General features: G+C 33.3%; 5 protein-coding genes across 13 annotated transcripts; 2 read left to right on the forward strand and 3 right to left on the reverse strand.

Moving 5' to 3' along the window:
- Window positions 1-1,890: 1,890 nt before the first annotated feature.
- On the reverse strand, window positions 1,891-7,220 carry LOC112458209 (apyrase). 2 transcript variants are annotated; one of them, XM_025021686.1, is made up of 12 exons: window positions 7,119-7,220; window positions 5,426-5,563; window positions 4,812-5,037; window positions 4,412-4,528; window positions 4,258-4,338; window positions 3,889-4,090; window positions 3,600-3,705; window positions 3,263-3,357; window positions 2,957-3,111; window positions 2,694-2,873; window positions 2,362-2,456; window positions 1,891-2,214 (listed from the first exon to the last, which is right to left on the reverse strand). In XM_025021686.1, exons 2-12 carry the CDS (start codon window positions 5,554-5,556, stop codon window positions 1,986-1,988), a joined length of 1,617 nt encoding a protein of 538 aa, XP_024877454.1. In that variant the 5' UTR covers window positions 5,557-5,563; window positions 7,119-7,220; the 3' UTR covers window positions 1,891-1,985. The 2 variants fall into 2 exon arrangements, with proteins under 2 accessions (XP_024877454.1, XP_024877455.1); XM_025021687.1 differs by lacking the exon at window positions 7,119-7,220 and adding an exon at window positions 5,921-6,108.
- Window positions 7,221-7,255: 35 nt separating this feature from the next.
- Window positions 7,256-15,741, forward strand: LOC112458208 (protein 5NUC-like). 4 transcript variants are annotated; one of them, XM_025021683.1, is made up of 10 exons: window positions 10,284-10,391; window positions 10,537-10,739; window positions 12,083-12,417; window positions 12,839-13,070; window positions 13,330-13,929; window positions 14,169-14,333; window positions 14,437-14,541; window positions 14,627-14,797; window positions 14,926-15,115; window positions 15,226-15,741. In XM_025021683.1, exons 3-10 carry the CDS (start codon window positions 12,281-12,283, stop codon window positions 15,411-15,413), a joined length of 1,788 nt encoding a protein of 595 aa, XP_024877451.1. In that variant the 5' UTR covers window positions 10,284-10,391; window positions 10,537-10,739; window positions 12,083-12,280; the 3' UTR covers window positions 15,414-15,741. The 4 variants fall into 4 exon arrangements, with proteins under 4 accessions (XP_024877453.1, XP_024877450.1, XP_024877451.1 ...); XM_025021685.1 differs by lacking the exons at window positions 10,284-10,391; window positions 10,537-10,739 and adding an exon at window positions 7,256-7,358; XM_025021682.1 differs by having other exon boundaries at window positions 10,283-10,739.
- A 3-nt stretch (window positions 15,742-15,744) lies between these two features.
- LOC112458207 (SET and MYND domain-containing protein 4-like) lies at window positions 15,745-19,249 on the reverse strand. The gene is made up of 6 exons (XM_025021681.1): window positions 18,836-19,249; window positions 17,193-18,346; window positions 16,835-17,115; window positions 16,514-16,672; window positions 16,282-16,425; window positions 15,745-16,192 (listed from the first exon to the last, which is right to left on the reverse strand). Exons 2-6 carry the CDS (start codon window positions 18,268-18,270, stop codon window positions 15,929-15,931), a joined length of 1,926 nt encoding a protein of 641 aa, XP_024877449.1. The 5' UTR covers window positions 18,271-18,346; window positions 18,836-19,249; the 3' UTR covers window positions 15,745-15,928.
- Window positions 19,250-19,376: 127 nt separating this feature from the next.
- LOC112458249 (protein OSCP1) lies at window positions 19,377-21,717 on the forward strand. 5 transcript variants are annotated; one of them, XM_025021782.1, is made up of 5 exons: window positions 19,377-19,419; window positions 19,799-20,073; window positions 20,515-20,834; window positions 20,917-21,194; window positions 21,268-21,717. In XM_025021782.1, exons 2-5 carry the CDS (start codon window positions 19,962-19,964, stop codon window positions 21,635-21,637), a joined length of 1,080 nt encoding a protein of 359 aa, XP_024877550.1. In that variant the 5' UTR covers window positions 19,377-19,419; window positions 19,799-19,961; the 3' UTR covers window positions 21,638-21,717. The 5 variants fall into 5 exon arrangements, with proteins under 5 accessions (XP_024877550.1, XP_024877549.1, XP_024877552.1 ...); XM_025021781.1 differs by having other exon boundaries at window positions 19,397-19,419; window positions 19,709-20,073; XM_025021784.1 differs by lacking the exon at window positions 19,377-19,419 and adding an exon at window positions 19,451-19,532.
- Window positions 21,718-21,731: 14 nt separating this feature from the next.
- LOC112458247 (enoyl-[acyl-carrier-protein] reductase, mitochondrial-like) lies at window positions 21,732-23,551 on the reverse strand. Its single transcript, XM_025021778.1, has 5 exons — window positions 23,287-23,551; window positions 22,949-23,185; window positions 22,643-22,864; window positions 22,257-22,487; window positions 21,732-22,180 (listed from the first exon to the last, which is right to left on the reverse strand). The coding sequence occupies exons 1-5, from the start codon at window positions 23,509-23,511 to the stop codon at window positions 21,950-21,952; spliced, it is 1,146 nt and encodes a 381-aa protein (XP_024877546.1). The 5' UTR covers window positions 23,512-23,551; the 3' UTR covers window positions 21,732-21,949.
- Window positions 23,552-24,147: the final 596 nt, after the last annotated feature.

Raw genomic sequence — 24,147 nt, forward strand, 5'->3', positions numbered from 1 at the left:
GGGTCTGAGCTGCCTCTCGGTTCCCGGCTCCCGGTTCCTGGTCGTTCTCCACGCAAACTTCCTTGCTGGACGTTGCGTCGCGCCATCGCTTTCTCGCAGCATCCTCATTATTGTCGTCGCGACGCGCGCGAAACATCCAGCAAGTCGTACCTACTTACGCATGCTGCATGCAATCGTACGACAAAAACGCGTCTTCACAATTCATCGAGATTCTCGCAATTTATCTCTGAGAGGGAGAGATTTGTTTTTACTAATGAAAATCCTACTCATGAACCAGCGAGAAACAGGATTGTTTGTTTTATGCTTTCTCTCAATTTCGTTTCTTTACTTCATGTTTTTTCAGATGCAGATTTTACATATAAACGGAGAAAAAGGACAAAAATGTAAAACTATTAACGACCAGACTTAATGTTTCAACCATCTTTAATTTTAATCATATTTTTTTAATCTGATTACCTAGCTTCTTCACTTTTCTAAATCGCTCGGAAAGAAAATTATTTCGTTAACTTGCTTTATTCATACAGCTAGATATTTATATTCTCAATTTAAATTCTCTTACAATAAAGAATATTGTGCATACATATAAAGGTAACATGATATAAGATAATAATTATTAATTTTATTTTGGATCATAAATTTTATTAAGGCATTGTTAGAGTTGTCAATGCCTTAATACGACAACGCACCGAACATCCTTGTCGTCTCTTCTACCGTTCTACGACGGCATTATAAAATCCGATAACGCATATTTACGCGTATGGCACGTTTCGCGTCTCGTGTTATGTAAATGTAAATCGTCAGAGATATGCAGATCGTCACGAGCATTATTATTACATTGCTCCACGCGACGTAATGAATGTTACGTGCTCGAAAGCGTTTGCGCTTGATCCTCGTCATTTAATGCTTAGTGCGCTGATACGACGCCTCGAATTTGAATTTGCACCTGTCTAAAAAGTGTCGCCCAATCCTGATATATCTTTGTCGAAATAAGCGTCAACGTTCTATCTCGTGTAAAAATTTTAATGAATTAACACGTACTTTATTATTAATAAATATTAAAAATTGTAATATAAAGTGCATCATATACGTATAACATAATGGTTATGATATTTTATAAAAAGAGAGGAATACATACATAACGTATGTCGTAAAAATTATGAGTTTTAGAGAAATATAAATATACCAAATAATATAGATATAGATACAATAATGGAACAGTATGGTGTTTACTTAAAAATTGCAGAGCATCTTTTCTATCTTTCGTTGCTAAAAACGAGCGTTCCTTGCCGGTGTTCACAAAGCGGTTTGCGCATTCTGGTTAAGGGCAGGAACACGGACGAACAGCTGCTATTTCACCTGTTCGATACATTATTTAAATGCTTCATCTGCCTCAATCTCGAGATACCGCAAGATAAGCGACCGGCGTTTCCTGCTTTCTTACGGCTCTCACGCGAGATCTTCACAAATCTTTTTTAAGTCTGTAAATCCATCTCACGATTTTTGATTTATTGACGTTTTCACGTATTATATAAAAATATTCAAGATATCAAAGAGATCGAGGAAATCGAGGAGATCGAGGATAATATTCAGGAAAAGTGCAAGAAAATAATACAATAAAACGCAACGAAACACATGTTATTTAAAAACATCGCGTACGAACATGAATCATACTTCTAAATCACAAAGTGATACAACAAAGTGATATACATATGTATATCCATGTAAATCAAACCATGTTACATCATGTATCTGTATCTATATTTGATTTTTATTAATTATTGTTTTGTCAGATATATTTATGCATTTTAGTAGATATATAATTATTTTTAATGCTTATACGTATATATAATATTTCAAGTTTAAAATTATTTCTATAATTATATATAATTAAGAATAAATAACTTTACTTTAAATGCACGTTTTCATGTAAGTTTTTCATATATACGTTTATTATTATAAAAATTAATCTACATTAGAAAAAGATTCTACTTTACAAAAGTGATTCGTCTTTCGGTTCCAATAAATATAGGACTCATCTTTGTTACGTATTTCATAAAGTGGTCTATATCGAGCGTCCCAATTTTGTGATTACGACTCTTATCTTTAAAAATGTGATAGCCATCTCCGCCGTTTATTAAGAAACTTGGTACCACTATTCTATACCATTGATCGTGCACCAAATCTTCGAATACCGGATACTCGCAAGCCTGGCATCTGTAGATACGTTAAGAGAAATCAAAATTAATTTTCCACGTATTAATTTTAGACGTGGCATGGCATAGAATAATGATATTGAATGTATTTCGTACTTCCAACTTTACGAACAAAACAAATTTAAATTCTGATAATAAAAGATCTTACCTAATTTTAACATCGACCACAGTTCGCGTTTCATTAACTTTTTTGTAAGTAACTTTTAGCCCGGACCAGACTAGAATTTCTTTCATTTCTAGAATCTACAAAGAAAAGTAAAATTGATTTCATTGTTCCATTCATTATTTCTGTATTCTTGAAGAAAAGCCACTTGACATATTTACGTTTTGCATAATGCCATTTCATGATGCATGATTGTGTCATACAATTTATTTTAAGTTAGGACAAAGAATTTAAAATCTAGTATGTATCATTAAAGCTGTAAAACTTTCATTTCTCTTATAAAGCATCGGAAAATTATAGCAAGAAATTTAACTAACTTTTTTAATGGATTCTCCAGTTAGTTCAACAGTGTCCCAAGTGTTTTCAAAAGGGTGAACCATTATCAGATCACCGTAGGTAATCTCAGATTCCTCAATGGAAGTACGAATTCCTCCTGAATTCGAGCAGGCCACTGCGGCATACGTCCAGTGAGTTTTATTTTTAGCATCATCAACAACCTAAAATTAAGACAATTTGTAACTTACGTATTTCCATATTTCGAATATTAGAATATTAACAAAGCAAAGAGTGTCTTTCGCACCGCATCCACCATGGCGTCAGTTATAAGATTTCCCATATTGCATTCTTTATAACGACAATTGCGGTCAAGTAAAACTCTCGTCTTGCCAATTTTTTTTAACGCCGTTCCATCCACTTCCTCTTTCCATGGCTTCAAAGCTTCCAAGATTTCCGGGTCTAAATATATATTATATATAAAGTTATTTTACGTATTGTTTTAAAGCTATTTTTAGTATTGTATTGCATTTATGTTTCTCATAAATGATAATGATCATAAAACTCATAAATAATAATACAAATTTAATTCTTAAAATGTCAAAAATTTTACCTTCTTCGACGGATTGGTCCAGAAGAAGTGGATTTCCGTCCCAATCGACGACCTCGCCTTGGTCGTCGAACCATACTGTTAGATTACCTAAATACCTTTTAAAAAACGAATAAAAAAAACTAAATAAAGTTTTATCGCACGTACACGTGTATATGATAATACGGATATATAATACGGACTCTAAACATAAATTCTTTCGAGAAATTTGAAGTAAATTTATCTGTTAAATCATTGCGATAAAAACAAATTAATCAGACCCGACCTCGTGACATCAGATAGCAATTGACCTTTCTTAACGATTCTCTTACTATATCATCATGCCAGCTGAATAGCGTACTTTGTAAAAGCAGCTGCCTGAACAATAAGGACCGTTCTATCTGTTTCATTTTGTGTCACGACCACGGGATATTCATCCGCTGGTGCATCGATAGAAGGCGGAGGTCCTGCAATATATACATATATATAATAAAAAGAATCAACGCTATATTTAATTATGTTACATTAATAGAGGTATATATTATCCAATAATAAATTTAATAGCTTATGCATTTATCCTTAATAAAAAAATTTCATATAAATTTAATTCGATCATATTTAAATCAATACAAAAGATTTTGCTTTCAGACCACTATAAAGAAATGTATGTGAATGACCACCGACGATTACATCGATCAAGGGACAATTCGCAGCCATGATCTTGTCCACATTTAATCCACAATGGCTTAGAACTATAATAATGTCTACTCCCTTTTCCTTCAGTCGCTTAGCTTCGTCATTGACTGTCTCTACCTCATCCAAAAATTTTAATTTCTCCGTATTCGAGAGTAACTGGAAAAATCAAATACTTTTATAAAGTCGTGTTTGCAATATCTTGTGAGAGAAAATAATTGTGTTTTGTGAATGTATGAATTAGATCGATAAAAAAATCATAATTTATAAAGTTAAATAAAATATGTTTCTAACTGTTTATGAGACGAATGTAACGGATTACTCACGTTCGTAGTCGATAAAATGACGCCAATGACACCGATTTTGGTACCATTTCTTTCGATAATTGTACTATTCTTATATAAACCCTATAGAATATGAATATTTAATATTAATTTAAACTCTTATAAATAAGTAAATAAATCAATAAATATTATGAACCTGTATAGTTGGCTCCTCGCTGTCATCGATATTTGTTACTACAACTGGTGCATTGACATTTTTAAGAAAGGGAACAACGCCTTCAATTTTATTGTCGAACTCATGGTTGCCGATCGTCTATAAAAATATTATAAGATATTATATCATAAATATGAAAAACTAAAATTTGTAAAGAAAAGCAAGTTACTCATCATTAAATTTAAAGAGTAATTACGGCAAATACGACTCTGGCGCGGTACGCGTGGTGCGCAAATAAAAATTCCTAATATTACTTCAATTCATTCCTAAATACATTTTTGATATTTAGATTTTATTTATATTTTCGTTAATTATTATTATTTTATATGTATATCTAACAAAAATATCACGCGTAATCCATTGCACATATACGTATAATTACCATAGCATCGTGCGGCAACATATTCAAGAATAAGGCAGTGACGTTCCAACGATGGATATTATACCAAAGTGTCCCCTGAAAATGATCACCAGCATTCAGGAAAATCGCATTCGGTCGTTCCTTCACAAGCTGATTGACTGCAGTGTAGACTCTAGCAATACCTCCCACGCAGTCCTTTTCGTGACCTTCTTGGCAGGACCCAGAAGAGGAGCTCGTCTGTTCGAATCTGTTCCAACGTAATTTCTATTTTCCAAAAGTCACGCTTTGACGCTCCAACGAACAATGCGATCAAAAAAGGCATGCAAAAGTTAAACGAAGGGCAAGAAAAAGAGGCTAAGGCCACATCGGAAATATTATAATAACTTTATCCTTGACCTCGCAAATTCTCTCTGGGTCCAGAATTACAATCAATTTCGACATTGATTAAGCGCACGATGTTAAGATCTTTTAACGGTTACTAAGAATTAATGTTTCTTAACACCGATTAGTAATTTTTTTACAAACCTTTGACAATAAATTTATATAAAAGTCTTTATTTAGTCCTTAATAAAAAGATATTCCAAGCTATACGAATTGAATGCGACAATTAGATAGAATTAAATACAGTTGCTCACCTGGCATGAAAGTCATTTAAATGAATTATCGATAACTCGAACAGGTCTGATCTACCAGGATAAAAGAGTCCTCGCCCGGTGAATCCCAAACAAACTTGGAATAACAATGAAACCAACAGTAGCGCGTACATGTCGCACCTGTCGAGAAAGATATTATTAAGTAATTTGTAAATAATTGCCTATTTTTTCTGATTCATATGTAATTAAATGCAATGAGATTGAAACAAAGTACAGAACTGTGTATATCGTAATCTTTTATATCTGCTTATAAAAAATATTTAAATCTGATAATTGAGAACGTCACACTATAAGCTTGTTCGTTTCAGCTGAACTTCTTGCACAATTCATAAATCTTTACTCTTTTTCTTTTTCTTTTTTCTTTTGGCGAGAAAAAGAGAAAAGATGAACCGTGCGAGTTCCAGCTAAAATGAACAGGCCTACTTTCAAAATGATGAGATAGACGCAACGAAAAAAAAACACTATACTTATACTTACTAAGGCTGCGCGCGTTCCGATATTCACTGTCAGTACTCAAAATCTGTAATGTACGTTATGTAAACTATAGATTTTCAGTACTTGCAGTGAATATCGGAACACAGCTTAAAATGTCTTTCTTAACGGCACGTTACGAATGTACGTTGAATTCTTTGTCAACACGGAAATGATAATTACACTTTTTTACGACGTGCCGTTCTACTGTTTGAAAGATGATTGCGAAGATAGATAATGCGGGGAATTATGCAACTTGCAAAAGTCGAAGACGGAATAGCCTTGAATTTAAGCGATCGCCATCGATACATTGATATATATTGATGAGCGACATAATAATCCTTAAATTAGCAAATAATTACCTTTCAAATATTATTCTTTCAAATATTATTTCGATATTTTTATCTTTAAATGTGTCATTTTTATTTTAAATTCAGTAAGTTAAGAAATATATCAAATTATACAATTTATTCGTTAAATTACAGCAAGCTATATGTAATTATTTTTACATGTATATTCGATAGCTTTAAAGTTAGTCTTTTAATTTTTATCTCCAACACATTTCTATACATATAATAATATTAATGTCTATTCAACTAACTTTGTTATTAAATTCCGCTGTAATTTTATATGCATACGTGTGTGTGTGTGTGATTCCTATTTGATATATTATATCTATTCCAATTTACTCAAGTTTCTTCTTATGGTGCCTCATCATGAAACGATTTCGCGAGAAGAAGAAGTTCGCGAAGCAAGTCTTATCAGATATCAAAATGCTTTTAAGTACAGTTTGAGCGACCATTAATATGCGATATAAAAACGCACTCAATTTCTTGCTTTTCCATTCCCACTAATTATAACGCGAACAGGTATATAAAACAGGTATTACGGGTTCGTAAGTCGACAAAGATGAAATAATTGTACAACGTGAATAATGCAAAGTCAACTATAATGCAAACATTGAGAATAAAACGTCAATTAATAAAACGCAAATAGTCTGACATAATTAACAATCGCGATATACATACATAATCGCTTTAATCGCTCACCAAATAATATTTTTTTATAAAGGTGGAGTTATCTTTAGGTAAATGAGCATACAATTTACAGCAGATAACTAAAAGTTACGAAACGACGGATAACGATACGTAAGTACACGTGGCCGAATTATAACGCACTTTGTTTACTAATGAGTGTAAAATACCTTATTGTCTCCTAGTAAACCAGTAACTCGCGTGTCGAATATTCGTAAAGAACTGTGTTGCTCGTGTTCACCACAATGTCTTCGCTTCTTCCGTGAAAGACTGTTGATTATCACAAATCCCCTACCTCACGAGTGATTATAAAATATATATATCAGGGAATCTCGGCAGCTCGTGTTGTGATATCTAAAACACATTTTCGAATCTCGATATATCCAGATAATAAGATATTGATTTCCTTTGTGAGTATACTTTTATATAACGAAATCATTTCGTGCTAATTACATGCGATATCTTAGATTTGAATTTAAAATTTTCTTAAAAATAACATATAAAATTATATAATCTATACGTTTTACGCAATCATAAAAATATATATAGATTAATCTTCATAATATGTTTAAATATATTTTTTTATTTACATCTTTTGTTTCAAAATAAATATGTAAATTGCAAAATTGCAAAAATATACTGCACTCGTTTTTTAACATTTTTTTATTGATTCAAGTAAGATGTTATTTATATATGCATATTTTTAACTAGTTGACACATTGCAACATCTTACAGAAATAAGTGTTGCGTAAAATGCTTATCGTTATCGTCAATTCTTTCAAGTACCTACTATATGCATGATGTTGATTTTTAGATATATTCTATCTTTTGTTCAGCACGCGTTACTGAAACTGTAATTTTAGTATATTAAACTGTAACTTTAATACATTGACTTTCAACAAAAATAATGTAATTATTAAGAAAATAAAGTCTGAATTAAATAGAGGAAAGAAATTAATTATTTAAATATAAGCATACATATGTTTCAAGAACATCCACTCCGGATAACTTTCTTGGAACCTCTAATAAAATTCTTTAATATCTATAAATAATTTAATTTTTTTGTAAATACTTAAGATGGAGTTTTATATAACGTTGATTATGATTTCTAATGACTAAAAAGAATTCAGAAGATATAGAATATAAATTGAAAGAATTACTAATTAAAAAAAATTTCTATTATCATTATTTTGCATAAAGAGATGCATATAATTAAAAAAATATCTAACACGCATTCGAACTGGTATGAATAATTAAAACAGAATATCTAACAATTCTATGCGGTAAACTGGTATAGAAAACCAATACGTCTTGTCATTAATCTACTTATGTATACAAATTTATGCTCAATTGGAAAATGCACTGACAATGATAAAAGTTTCCGCAAGGTTAAATTTCATTTAAAAAAAAAGAAAAACTACAAAGCATTAATTAGCTCGAATTAGTACGCGGCTTTGTTATCCTGTATCGATATTGATAACGATATTGATAACATTATATGGTAGCAAATCGTGCATGACGAAGATATCATATCTATCTCTCCGCATTCTCACGTGATACGTTCTGACTTAAACAAAATTAGAATCACTCGTATTACGCAAACGTGATCATAACGCGTGACGAAAACAGTTTGAGGTCTGTCAGTAAATAATTTGCTTCGCGTCATGTCAATTTATGATGCGCGCGATTATTTATTTCTGTCTGACAAACAAAACACGTAACCGGTAATATAGACGAATGGGAGAACGAATGGCGAGCGTAACAGATGAGAAAGGACACGATGCCAAGCCAAGGAGACTGTTGAATAATTTAGCCAGCATTCTGGTTCTCTGGCAGAAAGATAGTTCCGTTCTACATATTTTGGCCGCGATAGCGTTTTAATAAACGGCATATAATTGATACCAATCGTGCGATCCAAATAAGCGTACATGTAGATTTCACCATTCTAAGATTGTCGAGGATACAATAGTAAACTTTTGTGAACCTAAGCGAAAGGTCTATTTTATTCAGAAAGAGATTCTCAAACCCATTATACTCATTATCAATAATGTAATATTAACTTTGTAACTCTGATAGACAATTTAAATCTAAAAAGGTTAAGCCTAAAAATAATTTAATAACCCAATCGAATATGCATTAATTTAAATATCATATTTACATAAACACACATACTATTTAAAATAAAATTAACTGTTGCTCATTCGTGTTACATAAGTTGCCCGGAAATTTATAAAGATTAAAATGGGTACTTAAAGGAAGTTCGAGCAGTTAATAATCGCAAATAAAAATAAAACTCACATTTGGGAATTTACTATCTCATTAAAAAGCATTATTTAATTCCGTAATATTTATCAACCACTCAAGTTTACAAATTAATTCGCACTTCTTATCGTTAATCAAAGCGAAAATCTTAAATTAAATCAACAATCAAGTAATAAAAAGATGATAAAAAGTTTAATAAGATAAGTAGATGATAATAGAGGGAAAATGTTTTAAGATATGCAAGATATTTTTCACAAAATATACTTATTACGTTGGTTTCTTGTCGGTATCTGCATTAATCTGCAACATTTCATAAAAATTTCTGTCACAAACAAATGATAAACGTATTTCTAGATTTCAATCTTAAGACAATTAGCTCATTCATAAGTGTACTGACGTCACTATTAATATTGAGGATACAAGTCGTTTAAATTAAAGTTTAAAAAACACAATTACGATAAGATATCAATCAAAATTAACATTTCGCACAAATAAATTATATAATTTTCGAATATTCCTAAATGTTTTTTTTTTCTGCACTTGGCTTGCTTTTTCAGAAATCTATTAGTAGTTACCGTTTTAGGTCAAATAAACAACAAAGAAATCGTTGCTCTTGCGCGATTAAACGGTCGTAAATAATTTACGCGCGATGAAACATCGATAAATCTTTGACACTATTAATGAACTTGCAATACTAAATAGATAAAAGCATCGACTACCGTTATTGAAAATAACGCTTTTATCGTACTAATTGTAAGATTGTTTTTTTTTTGCTCAAATATTTTTCTGAAAAATTATCTCAGTTTATATTACTTTTACATAGAGATTACTTTATGTGCAACATTAATAAAATAAAAATCTTAATAACATACAAAAGCAATAAATTTAAATTTTTTAAATAATGATTCTCTAATGATATCTGCAAAAGCATAAGCTTTCAATCTTACCTTTTAAAAAAGCTAAGTAAATCCACAATAAATGCTAAAGTTTAAACAGGAATTCCAGCAGAGATCGGGAAGGGGCCCGCGGCCCGCACGACGACGTGGATCGTGGATATTCAGTCGACGCTGGTCACTCGAGAAAATCGGCTCGTGTCTCTCATCGCTCAGAAGAGACCGCCGCGATAATGTGAAAAAGTGATAAATACCCGTATAGATTCTCAGCTCTTCCGTTATACAACGGTATTTAACAGCGCCTTTCATATCATTAAAGTTGTGGCAGTTGTGGCACTATCGTGACAACTCGACTACGTTGTTCCTTCTTCATTCTTTGTGTCGAATATTGTTCTACAAAATTTAAAGAGATTCTAATCAATTATTTTGATAGATCGATACTGATGCAATCGTTTCGGAAAACTCGATTTTACGTTACACCGCTTTCTCTAAAGTTGCGCTACGTTGCACGTGGTACACGTGTACAGAATATTACTTAGTGCACAGTAGTGCACTGCATGTCAGCGTTCACGATCAACATACGGTGTTGTTCAACCTCTCTCGCCGATCATCATTTATAATAAATCTCGTATTAAGGTATTCTAAAATGTTTCTAAAATAAATGATCATATATTTCGGGAGCGTACTCTATTACATCTTTTATATCTATTTTGCGTAATATATTAATGTAATTTTATCGATTAGTAGAACGTTCTGAAGAAGACCAAATAGGTCGAAACGTAAATGTTATATATACATATGTTTATTAAATTTTAATTTTAAACTAACATCTAAAATTTCTTTGCTCGTATTTTGGCCGTTTAACCTTCCTTAGCAAATGATATTATATAAACATATGTTCGCAAATGCTTCAGTACCGAGTTACAATCTTTCAAGTATTCGTAGTTCGATCTTATATTTTAAATACGTTTGGATACGATCAGATTATTACGAGTACCGTTCGTAATTTTGCATTTAAAAAAAATAATCGAAATGGTTTTCTGTAGATATTTTCCTGAACATCTTTTGCCCGAACAAAGCCACTATGCTCTGTTATTCCTATTTATCATTTATACATATACAAAACATTTATTATTTGTATATAAAACATCTGTGCCATTTTAGAATAATGACATGTCGTAATGTTAAAATTAACCATCGATGTTCAAATAAATTAGAATTATATTTACTGCTTAAGATCTCAGTTCGAACCTTTATTTTCGGTACTGAAGCACTTTCGAACGATACACAATATATTCTTTAATCTGTGAAATAAGTAGATAAACTTTTACAGCTTCTTATTTTATAAGCATCCTAGACAAAAAAATATTGTCATATATACAACGTAATATATACAATATATACAATAATATCTCATAATTATTATATTAATATATTAGTTAATGCAGATAAATTATGTCTGTTATATACTTTTTCTTCCCTTAAAAATGGAAGGTTTGTGATTTCGCAGATAATTCATATTAATACTTTTTTATATCTCATAAAAAAATATATCGTAAAAGTCAAAGAAAAAAATTCCATTTCGTCCAATTTCGTCATCTCTTTCCGTAAATTAGTCAGGCACGACGCCAACTATTAAATCGAATTCATTATTGTCCCAACGTTCTTACAATTAGACTTTTACGAGCCGTTGCAATTCTTGGCAAGTCCCAATGTGTTTTGCAATAGATCGTAATATAGTCAATGAACTTAGATTCTCGTATTTTATAAATGCAACACGCAAAAAGTGAAAATAAAACTTTGTATTTTTAGTATAACTACCCTGTTCACAAACGTAATTATTAAAAGAATAAAAGCAAAAGAGTGCCATTATGTAAAATAAATTTTATGCCATAAAGTAAATCGAATTATAACATGAAAGATATATATATATATATATATATGGAAAATACGCTTTAAAACATTTTGTGTTTCTCCAGATGCCATGCAGATTGGGAAACACAACGTAATAATTCAATCGTGAAAAAAATCGAAACAATGCAATAGTGCGAGTGGCTGAAACGAGAACGTGCTATCGACATGTTAAATACAAAAAAGAGATAAGAACGACAAAGAAGAAATTGCCTAACTGAAAAGCCTAACCGAATCGTAACGTGTGGAATCAATAACAATACAAGATGTCAATCATTTGGCTTGTAAATTGCTGCATTACCGTGTTACTGATAATCGCAAACGAGAGCTTCGCAAATCCCACTTTACGAAAGGATGAAGAATTCACTGTTCGAATCGTTCACACGAATGACATGCACGCGAGGTGATCTTATTTTTCATTTTTGAAATAAAAAGATATTAAAAATATTTCTTATTTTCATTGTAAAACAGAACAATTGTACAAATTTGATTGGGTTTTTTTCTACAAAACAAGGAAGTTAATTGTTCTTTTTAAATATATATAATTGCATTATTTAAATTATGTTTGCTCTTTGTACAGTTCGTATATTACAGTTTAATTCAATATATTCACGCTAACGATAATTATCGCCATCGAGCTAATCAAAAATGTTAAGACAGTTAATTACCTTCCACACCCATGTGTCAATTAGACATTGCATTGCACGCGTGGTGCTATTTGTCGAGACAATTTCCTTGTTTCTCTGACGTTATAATTTATGTGATTAAGTCATCTAGTTCTGGGATATCACCTTGAGAGTTTCGTTATGTAATATAATTTTTAGATTCGAAGAGACGTCGCAATTATCGACAACGTGTACGCCAGCGGACTCCAAAGCTGGGAAATGTTACGGAGGTTTTGCCAGAATCGCCACTTTAGTCCGTCAAGCGAAATCGGAGTCGCCTTCGACGATCTTCCTAAATGCTGGCGATACTTATCAAGGAACTGCATGGTACAACGTGTACAAGTGGAAGGCGGTTACTTGGTTCATGAACCTTTTGGCGCCAGACGCTATAGTAAATATTATCTTCTATCATATTTCTAAGCAAGACCCCGAAACTAGAAAAATATTTAAATAACTAAAAATTTTTTGCTAATTATAAGTTATTAAATTTTAAATAGAGTTTCTGCATTAAATATTTGCTTTAAATATTGCAATTTATTTTATGAAATAATAATAAATAAATATAAATAATTTGTCAAATCACAGCAATATATTTAAATAAAATAAGAGCTAGAGCTCCGTTCGTCATTGCATTAAATGAATTCTGACAGAGTTTGGGCAACCACGAGTTCGATGACGGTGTCGAAGGTTTGATACCTTTTATACAAAATGCCTCATATCCCATCTTGACGACAAATCTGGATCTTAGCGAGCAGCCGGACCTGGCCGCCACGAATCTAAAGAATAGCACAATTCTCGAAGTGAGCGGCAAAAAGATCGGCGTAATCGGTTATCTGACGCCGGAAACGAAAATCTTGTCGACTACCGAAAAAGTAATTTTCAAAGATGAGGTGGAGTCTATCAGGGAAGAAGTTAAGAAGTTAAAGGAGAAGGGTGTCGACATTCTCATCGCTCTGGGTCACTCGGGCTTCGAGGTCGATAAGAAGATAGCACGGGAGGTCGAGGACATCGATCTGGTGATCGGGGGTCATACGAATACCTTTCTATATCGCGGTCTACCGCCGGACGTTGAGGTACCAGAGGGATTTTATCCTACGGAAGTAGTGCAGAAGAGCGGCAGAAAAGTTTATGTCGTACAGGCATACGCATATACTAAATACCTGGGTAATTTCTCCGTGAGTTTCGATATTAAAGGAGAGGTAACGCATATAGAAGGAAACCCGATTCTTGTGGACACCAACGTGGAGGAGGTAAATTTGCGAAAAAGCGCCAAAGAGTTACTTGCGAATGACAAAAATATATAATCCACGTTATACATATCACTTAGAAGAGAACAAAAACTGCATGACATTTATGTACATACATACGTATGTACAATTATATATATATAGAAATAGCCGAAAACACTTAATACATATTTTCCCAAAAATATGAAAGCTCAATATATTTATTTATTAAGTATGATATTCATTATCGTTTCTTACCGCAGGCGGAAGATGTTCTAAAAATGATAAACGAGAAAAGAGGACCCATCGACCAATTACAACAACAAGTTATCGGAAAAACGCGAGTGCTCCTGGACGGAGACAGCAAAAACTGTAGACGACGAGAATGCAACATGGGCAACTTGATCTGCGATGCTTTACTCGATTATGTAAGACATCTTCAATCGATGTAATAAACACTTTCTCGTTATCGAAATATGTTGCGAAATAATCTTGAGAAAGATGATTGATGTGCTTTCCTTTTGCTCGTAGTACGCCGGGGAATATCTAAACAAGGATGGATGGACGGACGCTGCCATCGCGGTGCAGAATAGCGGCAGCATCAGGTCGTCCATCACCAGAGCCAGAGACGACCAGGTTTAATTAATATGCGCTCTACAATTTTAATTCTTGTTAATTTGCACTGGCAAACCTTATATAATATTAGTAAAATTGTTTACAGGTCACTCGAGGAGACATTCTAAGTGTTTTGCCCTTCGGAAACGTCATCGTCAAAGCTTCCATGACAGGCCAACAGCTTCTCTCGATGCTGGAGTGGAGCGTTCATAATATCGACAACTTAACTTCTACCGGGAATTTATTCGGCGCTTATCTACAATATTCGGGATTGCAGGCAATTTGTTTAAACCTAAATCTATCTAGCCCAAAAGAAAATTAAGTCCAGTCTTTTAAACATTGATTGATGGTTTTCACGATGGTTTGCGCATTATTTCCTTAGAGAAAAATTTGCATAATTTACAGGTGGTCTATGACGTGAGTCAACCACCGAACTCAAGGGTAGTTTCGGTTCAAGTTCAATGCGCAGCTTGCCGAGTACCGGCATACAGTCAACTCCAGAAGAATGTTACCTACAATGTCCTCGTGAATAATTTCCTCGCAAAAGGCGGAGATGGTTTTCACATGCTGGAAGGTCTTAAAACAACTCCCCTCAGTATGTTTACATTATTATTACAGCATCCATTACACACGGTATCTTTAAGCTTTCACTTTCTTTCATCATTCATTGAATATTTTTTCAATATAATCGTTAAATTTTAACAGGTGTCACTACATCAGAGGTATTAGAACAGTATTTTAAAAAACATAGTCCGGTGCACCCAGGCGTAGAATGGCGAATCTTGTACAAAGATAGCGGAAACAATGAAAATTTTAGTAATCTTGGGACAACGCATCAATCCGTTGGAATGACAATTCTGCTATCAATCATTACTTGGTTGTCATTGACATAATGAGAACACTATCTACTTAAAGACTTAAAATACTTAAATGATTCTAAATAATAAGCGAATTATGCATATTGAATTCTTTGACAGCTGTATATTTTACCATTTTACACTACCTCAATATTATCTACAATTTACACAGTTTTTATATCCTTCTTCATTAGTGCGCGTGTAACAGTGAGTGAAAACGTATAAAAAAAAGATATATAGGACAACAGGAAAAATGGCTGATACGAATTTAACACACAGTATTGTTCACCATAATTTTAATCTTTTAAAAATATTAAACATATCAAAAAGTTACACTTAATAAATATAACATTATGTATGTAAACCTTTTTAATATATCTTTTTAAAAAAATATTTTTTGTGAAAAAAATTCTTATGTACGTCATATGTAAAAAGTATTGATTTTTTCTCTCAAGAAGTTTTTGTAATATGGGCTTCTTAATGCTATTAATCGTACACGAATAAGGATGGTAATAATAACGTTGTTTCATCAGTCAAAAAATATAGCCCCTTTACTTCCTATGTGTCCGTACTTGTGGTATTTCGTATATATTCCCGTACAAGTCATATACCCGTTTTAAAGTCTCGATAACGTTACTCATTTCATGGCAAGGCATCGGCGCGCAATTGTGCAGTACTCGTACCATTTTCAGTAAGTCTTCAATTATGTAAGACTTATCATGCACCTTGCCCTTTGTTGCTAAATCAACATATATATTAAATTTCCTTAATGCCTTTTTTATTTTAACCTTATCCTCTGGTTTCTTCACTAAAGTCTGTACCCAAAACAAAACAAATCAAATATTATATTATCATTAAAACGTACACGTTGATCGTTATTAATTGAATTTATTTTTTACTATACATTGCACGACTGTAATTCGTGATATAAAGGCCAATCTTCCTGGCAAGGTATGCAATCACAGGTGAAATAATACTGTTTTAGTAGCTTCTGTTGTCTCGTTGCTCTTGGCGTAATAGCATAGTGTTTGCCATAATTGTCTAATAACTGTAATAAGATAATATATATTGTGAATAATAACTTGATTTTTATATACAATATAGTTTACATACAATAAAAATTAATAGTTTAATACCTGCTCGCCCTTTCGAATAGGATACATGACATATATCACTATGTGCTTAGGTCTCGAGTGCCTTAATATATTTGGATCGCAGCTATGATTAAATAAGCTAAAAAATGGCATAGCGGCTATGCCGCGTTCTACACAGTCTAAACCTTGCGTTTCACCAAACTGCAAATATAAAATTTAATTGACAAATTGATAAAATAAAATTGTAAAAGAAACGAATAATAAAAGATCATTGACACATCTGAAAAATATGTGAAAATAAATAAATTGCAAATATAAAAAAATATCGATAAAATATACTAGCATACACAGCCGATATCATACAGTGTGCATATTGCTGGGGATTATTTGCTGATGTCTTAAAATAAGGCCGCCAAAAAATGTAACGTCGTTGTTTTTCGCCAATGCGCTTAAATCCTCTGGTAATTTAGCACCAAATATCACAGTGCGCGTCGCTAAAAAGTATAAAATAAAGCAAGTATCCAAAGACCTCTTGAAGAGATCAGAGACGGATCTTTTTTCAGTATTCGTTACAAGACTATACACGCTAATGTATCTGTCGCTATGTAATTTCCCATCTCGAGAAAAACCTTTCGTCCGTGGATCTGAAAAACAATGGTATATTGTATATTGTGACGTACTCTATTATTTAAAACAAAAAAAAACTATAAATATTAAATACCATCATGTTCGTCAACTTCTTTTAGCATTGTCCTCAATTCCGTAATACCACCCGCTTCTCTTAGAGCGAGCACGGCAAGCCTTATACTAAATAAATCAAGATTATAGAAGGCATATTCGATCAAAGGAGGGAAGACAGCGCATTCTATATCATGACATTTCTTCCATTCGATAATTCTGCATTCTTCCGAACAATACATCGCGTAAGTGCAATAGTTACATGGTACGTTCGCCCAACATACTCTTAAACAATTTGAGCAATGCGTCTGCATATTTTCTTGCATTAATATTAACGAGTAAGGTTTTTCTACAGCAATCACTTCCCCTGGATCAATATCACGAGTAGCAACAATGTGTCTGCCGTAGCGATTATTATATTTTATGGCTACTGCATCTGACGCACAAGGAACTTCATTATTGTGAGACTGAGTAGCAGGGAGAGGAGGAGGTTCCGATATCTTTGCATCTGTATTCATAGTACGTAGCTCCGTCTGTACAGTCTTATCGCGTAAATTGTCAAGCTTTGCTTTTAATTTTTCTCGACTTGTATCATTAGAAGACATCTTATCTAGCCAATACTGCGCCTCTTTAAGTATATCTTCTACAGAATAATTTCTCAAAATTATTAAGCATTCTGTCTTACGCAAATAAAGCTTAGCTTTTAAATTATCAGGATAACTTAGGGCTAGGGCTCTGTCGATGTCCTGAATGCATTCCAAATACAAGCCTACGTGAAACAACACTGCTGATCTATTGGCATAACCAAGAGCAAGTTGCTCAGACGGATAAGGCGCAAAGGCTATACTCTTTGTATATAATTTCAGCGCATCGATGCACGTCGTATTATTGAAGATACCTTTGACAAAAACTTGATTGCCTTGTTCCCGCAATTTTTCCGATTCTTTGGCATTTTTTGGCATACCAGTTGTAGTAGGAACTATATCATATTCTTGCATTACATTCAGAGTAAATACTACACGTTCCTGATCAGTCTTTAGTTTCTTATATCGATCTGTCAGCTCATGATGCTTGCCTGCTACAATCAATCTGGTATTTAATGTATCCTGTATCTTATCCATTTCGTTTTCTTGGAAATATTTCACTGACACTATATTATTCTAATATTTTTATGTATGCCTGCACGTAGGACAGAATCTAGAAAAAGAAACCATCCATTTTCTGACAATCTGATAATCAACATTGTAAAACAGTATATTAAGTATATATTCAATTTTATTATTACTGTTTCCAAAATATTTGGATCAAAGATAATTTGATATCGAATGCGATATTTGCATCATAGACATTTACATTTTTTATTAAACGTACTTCTATAAGGTATCCAATATTAACTATTATATTACATGTGTGTGTGTGTGTGTATTATAGTATATACACACACTATCTCGAAATTTGCAACATTTTCTTTGTTTTATTACAGTTCATCGGTATATTCATAAACAAAAGTATAGTCTATGATCAACAGAATAGCTAGACGCTAAACCAACGATAAATGATTCAACTTGTTGAATGTGAAATGTGACTCCGAAAACAATTTCGTTCCTACAACGATCTTTATTTTACGATCGTAGTCTGATCCACGAGTTTATCCACGTTTATCGAGAAGACAATAGGGAAACTTACCCGGCTGAATTGCCGATAGAACAAAAAAACCACTTCTTTCTCTGTATGCTCCGTATACCGAACTGCTGCCATGTAGATCTGGATTCGGCTAGGATCCTAGGATATTCAGGCCTTCTGGGATATTCTTGGAGTTCTTGGACACATTCTTGGACGCCAGCCAAAATTTAATAACAAACGAAGAGAAGCCTGAGAGAGGCCATCCTTGATCCCGGCATTCCCGGCCTTTTTCACGAGACTGTCGAAACTGTCTAACCAAAGAGAAGAATGAGAGGCGCAATGACGGCGATTTTCTTGGGACGCTTTTGCTAGGCCGTACAGTAGCGCCACACATCCACTTTCAGGAATTGGAACTACGAGTCACATCCACTTTTCGATACTGTCGATGAATTTGGTTCATGTCCGTGCTATGTATACATGCCGGGAGCCACCACCAAATCCGGCCGAATCACGTTCGGCCGCTCTCGCCGCCCGCCGCGCGTCGGCGCGGCACGTGGCACGTGGTGTGCCACGTGCGTGACATTCATTTACGCGGCATATATCTCGCCATGAAAAAGACCGGGATGGCATCTCTCAAGCTTTTTTTGGTAACAAACAATAACATAGTAATTATTTTAAGTAACTAACGATAGTAACGATAATTTGGTGACATTTAAATGCCTATATATATATAACGCGGAAAATTTGATTTAATTAAAAGGTAATGTATAATTAACATAACAGATGTATATAATATAATATAAATTGTATTAATTTGTTATGAAATAATTGCGAAGTGTTGTAATAGCAAAATAATAGCAAGATAAAATTTCTATTAGATTAAACAGTGATTTTTTTGTTTCATTGCATGGCATCAATAAGTAAAGATTCCTCAAGTTTCAGAAATCCTAATATTTTTAATATCTCTACTAACACACAAAAAGGAACGTATTCTCCGCGTATCTGCACATAAATTTCTTTGCGCAGTCTCGGTACCGTCGGTACCGATCGCAATAATCAGAAGCGTTATGTATACACTTACGTCGTCAAGACGACGTATCGACTCCCTCGCTGCAGTACATACGTGTATACTTGTTCGATACATGTATCGCTGACAATAATCGTCGAACAAAAGATTGCGTCTGCAAATATGACTTTACATTCGACACCCATCCTATATTTGAATATGGGCGGCGAAATGTTGTATGTTTTGCGACAGAGGCTGAAGGCGCAAAAAATCGACGTCGACAAGACAATACAAGGTGAGAGTATGTACACTCGAAATTTCGAGTACCTCGAAAATATTTTATAAATATTTTGCTAATATTTTTCTACAAATATAATATGATTTATAATTCCACTGATGATCTTTTATAACGATTTTATAGCAATCTTTTACACAATTATAGTATTATATTCTGACAATTTTTAAATATCTCAAACACAAGTTCTATCATTCAATCCGATTGTCAATTATTATATTACGATAAAATATTGTATATCATTATTTGCTGGAAAGACCTCATATATATATATAATATTAAGATAAAAATTGATAAAAATTGATTAATTTTGTTATACTCTCAAAGTAAGATGTATAGCAGCACTAAAAAATAAAAGAATTTTTTTTTAGATATTTAAAAGCGCGTTAATAATGTTACGCACATGTGGCAAGACTAGTTAATACAATAGTTTAATTACAGTATTGGACGACGTAACAACAGCTTTGCTCAATCCTAAGATACTGTCGCCGATTTTCGAAGAATCGCCGATGATCGGGGTATCACAATTACGCGCTACTTTAGAGAGCGTCGCTCTTTCATCCATCATGAAGCTGGACAAGAGCAGTATGGACAAACTGTTCGATCTGATGATCATGATGGTGAAATATCAATTGAAGGCAGCTACTGGGCCACGAGAAGTTATTCTTATCATTCTGAATCACATAGACGCAATGCGCGACATGGTCAGCGATGTAAGTGCGCAAAAGTGTGTCAGCATGGTGCATCAGATGATCGTTAACGTGAGTACAACTCATTGTCAGTATAATCAATTTAGCAATATTTAATTCAACCAAGGATTTTTGTCCACTTTCCAAAACGCAGTTTTATGGCTGCCTGACCTTTGACGAGGTCTGGAATGCACGGCAGAGTTGTCTGAAGGAATTAGAGCCGTACAATGTGCGAGTCTCGATTCTTCTGCGACGCGGTCTGCAAAACGATGACGCCAGCTTCAATGTAACACCTCAGAAATACGATGAGAAATACGGAGAGCATAGAAATACTCTAGCCACCATGAGGATTAAAGACGTGAGCCCTGAAACGTGCTGTGGAGGATCCCTCGATACCTTTGGTGACAGAAAAACATTATTGGGCAAAAATATGTAAGACAAAAAATACGCAATGCCGAGATCACAGTATAAATACACAGTAATAATTACTTATTTTGTTATATAGATATTTGCCAACATATGGCATAACGGAAAGTGCAAGGAGAGACAGCCAACAGTTATTAAGAGATTGCGGTGCAAAAGCAGAATTAGGTATGCTGGCTGTTCAACTGGGGACTGAGGAAACCAATTACGAGAGACCGTTCACGCTTAATTTACTATCAAACATGGACGAGGAGAATGTGAATAATGCGAATAGGGAAATTGATACTGAGGGAAATAACGCTAAACGAAGCAACGCGGGAAACGAAAAGCCGAAATTGAACGAGGACTATAAAGCCAAACTTGATACTGTATATGCGGATTTTTTCGAGGACGAGCACGAAGGTTTGAAACGCAGCATGGATTTGCTCGATCTTCTCGACGAGATCGAATAATTTAGGATTTTAACCGATAAAACATAACGCGATGCAATTATTTTTCTTATATTTCCTTGCCTATTTATACACCAATATTTCTATTATTTCTATTAGAAATAAATACGTTCCCATGTGAAAAACATTATTCTCCTATTTTACAAAACATATTTCAGTTTGCTTCGATCTTATCCAAAGCATAAGAAAAACAGTACGTATATATTGCAAAATCCTAAGATGGTAACTTTACAGGCTATTACACAAATGCACTGACTGTAATTACGGAAAAGTAGAAAATAGATTCTCTGCACGCAAAAATATATAAAAACTTTTTTAAGATTTCGTTAAATCTAAAATATACTTGACGCCCGTCCGGCCGTTGAAACTGAGCGCCTTAGCAATAGCTTCTTGATATTCGCCGAAAGGCACCAGTTTATATGGCGGCGGTTGCAATTTCTTATCCCTAAAGAAACCTGCTAAATTTTTAAACATATCCACTCTCTCCTGAGATTCCATATTTGTTTTCGTCCAAGCTGTCATCCAAAATCCTTTTAACGATATATCCTGGGAATATATTGCACAAATTAGATTTGACAAATATTTTTTGCAATTTTCAATAATAAATATAATTCGGAATTACCTTAAAGATAAGTGCGGATATTGGTACAGTTAGTGGTTCTCTGGACATCCCGCCGTAAGTCACCATTGTACCACCATGAGCAAGATGTCTCATTACTTCGTGCGCATTCTGCCCTCCGATGCAGTTAAGAGCTAACTTCGGTGCAAGTAATTTCTTATTTTTGAACAATTGTGTATTTCGGACCTCCTCTTCGGTTAATACTTGATCCGCTCCTAAGGTTGCCAATTGATTCTAAATAATTCATAATATTACATGTACATATTATAATATTTATAATATAATAAAAATAATAAAACAATTAATATTATTAAAATTTGATACAGGCAAATTTTAATGTTTTTAAATTATAGAGACTTTACATAGATAGCTATCAATTAATATTATACCTTTAATTCCTGTATGTTTGGCCTATCTCTAATAACACTGACAGACTTATAACTCCATATTTTGCATAACTGAATGACCAGCTGACCAACCGCGGAATTGCCACCATTTTGTATCACAGTGTCTCCAGGCTTTAATGAAACAAAATCCTTCAACATTCTATAAGCTGTACATGGATTCACGTTCATCATACTGGCTATGACTAGATCAACATCGTTTGGTATCTATAAAACGAGACCAAGGGATAACAAGCGCAACAAATGCATTATTCCAAGATGATGTAATAATAATAATATACATAGATGTACTTTCATAACATCCTTGAAATTGTAATTGGCTTGCGTTCTCCATATTCCAAAATTAGGACCATTTGGCACCACCCTGTCTCCAACATGCAAATCTTGAACATTAGAGCCAACCGCAACTATTTCTCCAACTCCTTCATTTCCCGGTACCGCTGGTAGAGGAGGCCTGCTAGGATATTTTCCTTGTATCGTATTTATATCGGCTGGATTCACCGGGGATAGTAACCATTTTACAGATACCTGCATCATAAAGATTGATTTAACTATTAAGTATACTATTGTAGAATACTAAAAATTGATGGGTGAAAGCAGATGAACTTTATAATTGCAATAACAATTACTTGATCGCCCGCTGGTTGTTCTATCGTTTGCGTCGTTACTTGAAGAACCTCAACAGGTTCGCCGTATTCTTTGTAGAATAGAGATTTTACGCAGTCGGTATTAATTGCAGCACTCATTTGCCGAATATTTGTCAAATTACTTTTAACTGATTGTGAGATTGACAAAGATAATTTGCTTGCAAACATAGTAAACCTATATCGAGCCACGATGACGTTCGTTGACATTCGATGAGACAATTTTGGAGAAAAATTTGCCGTATAGGTTATGGTTATATCTCGAATTGAAGCGATTGGCGATTGTCCCCTCGATACTCGATAGCAGAAAGATAAAAATATATCTTATTTCATGAGTTTTGGTACGCACATTTTATATAATAACATATTATTCTAAATTATAAAACAAGGCAAAAAATACATGATTGATCCTTTTATTGGGAATAAATTTTTATTTATTTAGATATTCATATTCATAATTATTACTAAATAATATTCATGATAATATGAAATGCGATATAAAAGTGATGCCGTAATAGTATTTTATTATACGAAGTATATTACGATATATCATTATATAGTTATGATCTGTTAATATATTTACAGTTTAAGTCTGTCTAGTAGTCATTTTTTTTAAATATTTCTGTCCCAAGAATTTCTTATACAATACTTTTGTTATCACAGTAATAAATTTTAGTACTTACAATATTAAACTTTCTTTTGGACGTGACAAAAAATTTTCTGTTATCTTAAACCAATCTTAAAGGAATGCTTATTGCTTTGCGATACTATACTATCATTATATTTTGTAAAATAATTACCATGTTAATAATTAACAAGAGATAAAATAAATTATAGTTTTATCCG

This window comes from Temnothorax curvispinosus, unplaced genomic scaffold (genome assembly GCF_003070985.1).
Source record: "Temnothorax curvispinosus isolate PA1 unplaced genomic scaffold, ASM307098v1 QBEX01008784.1, whole genome shotgun sequence".
In the NCBI taxonomy this organism is placed as follows: Eukaryota; Metazoa; Arthropoda; class Insecta; order Hymenoptera; family Formicidae; genus Temnothorax; species Temnothorax curvispinosus.

What these genes read in the sequence shown, in the direction of transcription:
- LOC112458209 (XM_025021686.1), bottom strand. Translation starts at nt 5,556, where the DNA reads ATGTACGCGCTACTGTTGGTTTCATTGTTATTCCAAGTTTGTTTGGGA. An exon ending in ACATACATTTCTTTATAGTG is followed by an intron (nt 3,706 to 3,888) that starts GTCTGAAAGCAA and finishes TATATATTGCAG; the next exon opens with GACCTCCGCCTTCTATCGAT. An exon ending in CTGACGCCATGGTGGATGCG is followed by an intron (nt 2,874 to 2,956) that starts GTGCGAAAGACA and finishes TCTTAATTTTAG; the next exon opens with GTTGTTGATGATGCTAAAAA.
- LOC112458208 (XM_025021685.1), top strand. Translation starts at nt 12,281, where the DNA reads ATGTCAATCATTTGGCTTGTAAATTGCTGCATTACCGTGTTACTGATA. An exon ending in TTTTGGCGCCAGACGCTATA is followed by an intron (nt 13,071 to 13,329) that starts GTAAATATTATC and finishes GAATTCTGACAG; the next exon opens with AGTTTGGGCAACCACGAGTT. An exon ending in GCGATGCTTTACTCGATTAT is followed by an intron (nt 14,334 to 14,436) that starts GTAAGACATCTT and finishes TTTTGCTCGTAG; the next exon opens with TACGCCGGGGAATATCTAAA.
- LOC112458207 (XM_025021681.1), bottom strand. Translation starts at nt 18,270, where the DNA reads ATGGATAAGATACAGGATACATTAAATACCAGATTGATTGTAGCAGGC. An exon ending in CTATTCGAAAGGGCGAGCAG is followed by an intron (nt 16,426 to 16,513) that starts GTATTAAACTAT and finishes ATCTTATTACAG; the next exon opens with TTATTAGACAATTATGGCAA. An exon ending in ACGAATTACAGTCGTGCAAT is followed by an intron (nt 16,193 to 16,281) that starts GTATAGTAAAAA and finishes TTTTGGGTACAG; the next exon opens with ACTTTAGTGAAGAAACCAGA.
- LOC112458249 (XM_025021782.1), top strand. Translation starts at nt 19,962, where the DNA reads ATGACTTTACATTCGACACCCATCCTATATTTGAATATGGGCGGCGAA. An exon ending in CGTCGACAAGACAATACAAG is followed by an intron (nt 20,074 to 20,514) that starts GTGAGAGTATGT and finishes GTTTAATTACAG; the next exon opens with TATTGGACGACGTAACAACA. An exon ending in TGCATCAGATGATCGTTAAC is followed by an intron (nt 20,835 to 20,916) that starts GTGAGTACAACT and finishes TCCAAAACGCAG; the next exon opens with TTTTATGGCTGCCTGACCTT.
- LOC112458247 (XM_025021778.1), bottom strand. Translation starts at nt 23,511, where the DNA reads ATGTCAACGAACGTCATCGTGGCTCGATATAGGTTTACTATGTTTGCA. An exon ending in AACAACCAGCGGGCGATCAA is followed by an intron (nt 23,186 to 23,286) that starts GTAATTGTTATT and finishes TTTATGATGCAG; the next exon opens with GTATCTGTAAAATGGTTACT. An exon ending in CAAACATACAGGAATTAAAG is followed by an intron (nt 22,488 to 22,642) that starts GTATAATATTAA and finishes TGAATTATTTAG; the next exon opens with AATCAATTGGCAACCTTAGG.